Source organism: Colobus angolensis, unplaced genomic scaffold, assembly GCF_000951035.1.
Source record: "Colobus angolensis palliatus isolate OR3802 unplaced genomic scaffold, Cang.pa_1.0 Scaffold390, whole genome shotgun sequence".
NCBI lineage: Eukaryota > Metazoa > Chordata > Mammalia > Primates > Cercopithecidae > Colobus > Colobus angolensis.
In genome coordinates this window covers 44,510-47,913 of record NW_012117266.1, presented here as the reverse complement: position 1 = coordinate 47,913, position 3,404 = coordinate 44,510, and the positions used below count along the sequence as shown (strand labels likewise).

The following is a 3,404-nucleotide window of genomic DNA, read 5'->3' as shown; positions in this document are numbered from 1 at the left end:
GTACTGTAGGGGCAGAAATGAGGCTGTAAGGAATTGTGGGAGTAAAGATGGCGTGCAGAGCAGAGGTCAGGGTATGTGGTACTGTAGGGGCAGAATTGAGGCTGTAGGGAACTGTGGGAGTAGAGATGGCGTGCAGAGCGGAGACTGGGTATCTCCCTGAGTTCAGATTCCAGCTCTGCTGCCTGCAGAGGTGCAAGTTCCTTTACTGCTGAGGCTCTTCACTGGATTTGTAAGGGCTCCCTCCTGTCGGAGCTGTTGGGCAGATGAGATGAGATGCATATATAGGCTTCCTCCCCTGAGTCAGAATCCAGCCCATCACAGAGAACTGACAAATGTGGATTTCCCTCCTCTGGGACGAGTGCTAAAAGATGCAAAAAGCACACCTTACTGGGCACAGGCTTAACACATGGTAGAAACGCCGAGAAGGGACACAGGAGCCGAGGGTGTCCTGAAGCAGAGCCGTGAGGTAGAAGAGAGGTTCCTGTTACTGAGGGGGATGAGACACTTCTTGGAGTTCAGTCTCCTTAAATATGAAGAACTAGGTTCAGAGAGGGCCGTGGCTGTCTGAGATACACTCAGGTGTAGCGGGCAGTTAGTCCCTGAGCGGGACTTGAACCCGTCTCCTGTCCTTATGCCTCCCATGCTGCTCCGAGAGAGAGGCCACTGTCCCCACATTGCCCAAAGTTCAACCTGCTTTCCCTGGGGCAGAGCATGCAGTGGATCTGGGAGGGGCAGCAGTGTCCATGTGGCAGCTGGAACATTGGAGATCTTGGCCATTAATGAAGTTTTACTTCTTTCTGCTGATGCATCTCAGGCACCTGTGCCGGCCAGTTGCATTTCAGCGCCTATGTGTTTATTTCTGCAAGGCAGGGAGGCTTCCCAGTGCCCTCAGCTGCTCCCAAAATCGATCCCAGTGGGCAGCAGCTTGCTCCTGCAGCTGGGCCTCCACAGAGCCTATAAAACGTTATGGGAGAAGAAAGAAGCAAAGACAGAGCTTATTCCACATGAACTTGGCTTTATTTCCCTCATCTCCAAATCTGTAGAGGGTTTCCCCTTTCTTTTCTGGCCCAGTTTGCAAACCTGGATTCTAGTCTGTGCCAACCAGAGATAGAAAGCATGGGGATCTGGCACGTTGCCTTAACTGCATGGATGGATGATGTTTTACCCCCGTTCAGAATTGGATGACGCTCCATTCAGATCAGAAGTCACGAGGGAGCCTTAAGAGGGAAGGAAATCCTGACACATGCTCCAACACAGATGAAGCTGGAGGGCATTATGCTAAGTGAATTACACCAGTCACTAGAGGCAGATAGTGTGATTCCACTTATATGAGGTCCCTGGAGTGGTTAGATTCATAGAGACAGGCAGTAAAATGGTGGTTGCCGGGGGTTTCAGAGAGTGGGGATGTATATGGGGTGTTAGATTTGCAACAGGAAGACAGTTCTGGAGACTGATTCTACAACAGTGTGAGTATACTTATTACAGCTGAACTGTACACTTGAAAATGGTTAAGATAACATTTCTGTTACGTGTTTTTTACCACGGTAAATAAATGTTTTAAAAGTCGCGAGGGAACCACGCCTTCCAGTGTGGGCTGTCCGAGGACCAGATTGGCAGGAGTTCAGTCAGGGGACCTTGGTGTGCTTCTGGGAGTTTTATGGATATGCTTTTGAGTACATGTGCCTTTTTTATTCCAAGATCCTTTGGCAAGGTCCAGATTTTTTTTCCATTTTTTTGTGAGACAGAATCTCACTCTGTCACCCAGCCTGCAGTGCAGTAGTGCCATCAAGGCTCACTGCAGCCTCCACTTTTGAGGTTCAGGCGGTCCTCCCACCTCAGCCTCCCAGGTACCACCTGCAAGACCACAGGTGCATGCCACCACACCCAGCTAATTTTTAAAAAAATTTTTAGAGACAGGGTCTTGCCATATTGCCCAGGCTTGTCTTGAACTCCTGGGCTCAAGCAGTCCTCCCACGTTGGCCTCCCAAAGTGCTGGGATTACAGGCGTGAGCCACCGCTGCCTAGGGTCCAGAATTTTAAGCAATCAAAACCAGGCACAATGTTAGGCTGGGGCCATGCGGCAAATTGGAATCCGGGAGCCCTCCTGTCGCCAGCCCCTCTGTCCCTCTGTCCTAGAAAGACTGTCCGGCCTCTGTGGGGAGAGTACCATGCTGCTGGTGACTTTTGCAAAGTAGCCAAGGCTGTTTGCTGGTTGGTTTCTTCTGACCTTGGCGGGGAACTGTCTCAGTCGAGCTGAGGTCCGAGCAGGCAGGAGAAGGGCTGTGAACACTGTCCAGGCGTCCTCATGATTTTTTACGCTTTCTTGGTGTGCAGATTCCTTTGGCTGCCGCAATATTTTCCGCAAAACCTCTGATTCCAGTTGTGTGGCTTCTTCTTCCATGGAGTTCATCCCCGTGCCGCCACCCAGGACCCCGAGGATTGTGAAGAAACCGGAGCCCCATCAGCCAGGGCCCGGAAGCACCAGCATCCCCCACAAGGAAGACCCCCTGATGCTGGACATGGTGCGCTCCTTCGAGTCTGTGGACCGAGACGACCACGTAGAAGTGCTGTCTCCCTCGCATCACTACAGGATTCTGAACTCCCCGGTCAGCTTGGCTCGCAGAAATTCCAGCGAGAGGACACTGTCCCCGGGTCTGCCGTCTGGAAGCATGTCGCCTCTCCATACTCCTTTGCATCCAACTCTGGTCTCTTTTGCTCATGAAGATAAAAACAGCCCCCCAAAAGAGGAGGGCCTGTGTTCCCCACCTCCGGTTCCCAGCAATGGCCCCATGCAGCCTCTGGGGAGCCCGAACTGTGTGAAAAGCCGAGGCCGGTTCCCCATGATGGGCATCGGACAGATGCTGAGGAAGCGCCATCAGAGTCTGCAGCCATCTGCAGATAGGCCCCTGGAGGCCAGCCTGCCCCCGCTGCAGCCCCTAGCCCCCGTGAACATTGCCTTTGACATGGCTGATGGGGTCAAGACCCAGTGCTAACTTGAGCCAGCAGGATGTGGGGTATCTCTAGAAAATAGCAATGAAACAGAGCTCCACACATCTGTCAGGGTGTGAACATTCCAAGGCCTCGCTTGGAGCATCCTTAGTGGCCCCATTGGTTCCTGCCATGCAGTATCCCACCTGTAGCTGAATCCACAGACCCAAAGCCTGCACAACTCAACCTCACTTAGGGACCCCCAGAGATGCTGGAATCGCTAGGAGGGTTGGCTCCAGGGGCAGCCAATTTCTATCATTCAGATCTTCCTTCCTCTCAACCACTCACCAACCCCTTCCAGTTCCCACTTCCTCCAGGCTTGGAGGGAAAACGGGGCATCAGCCTTCTGGGGCCATCAGATTATAGACTGTTACCAGATCTTTCTTCACACTGTGCTACATGTGTGCCTCTCACAG

The 3,404-nt window shown here is 52.5% G+C and overlaps 1 protein-coding gene across 1 annotated transcript in view; it reads left to right on the top strand.

Annotated features, from left to right (window-relative positions):
- Nucleotides 1-3,094, top strand: part of HUNK (hormonally up-regulated Neu-associated kinase) — a 132,973-nt gene extending 129,879 nt beyond the window's left edge. The window contains exon 14 of the mRNA XM_011954992.1: nucleotides 2,335-3,094. Coding sequence (XP_011810382.1) covers nucleotides 2,335-2,993 — 659 coding nt within the window. The 3' untranslated portion in view covers nucleotides 2,994-3,094. The remainder of the gene's footprint in view (nucleotides 1-2,334) is intronic.
- Nucleotides 3,095-3,404: the final 310 nt, after the last annotated feature.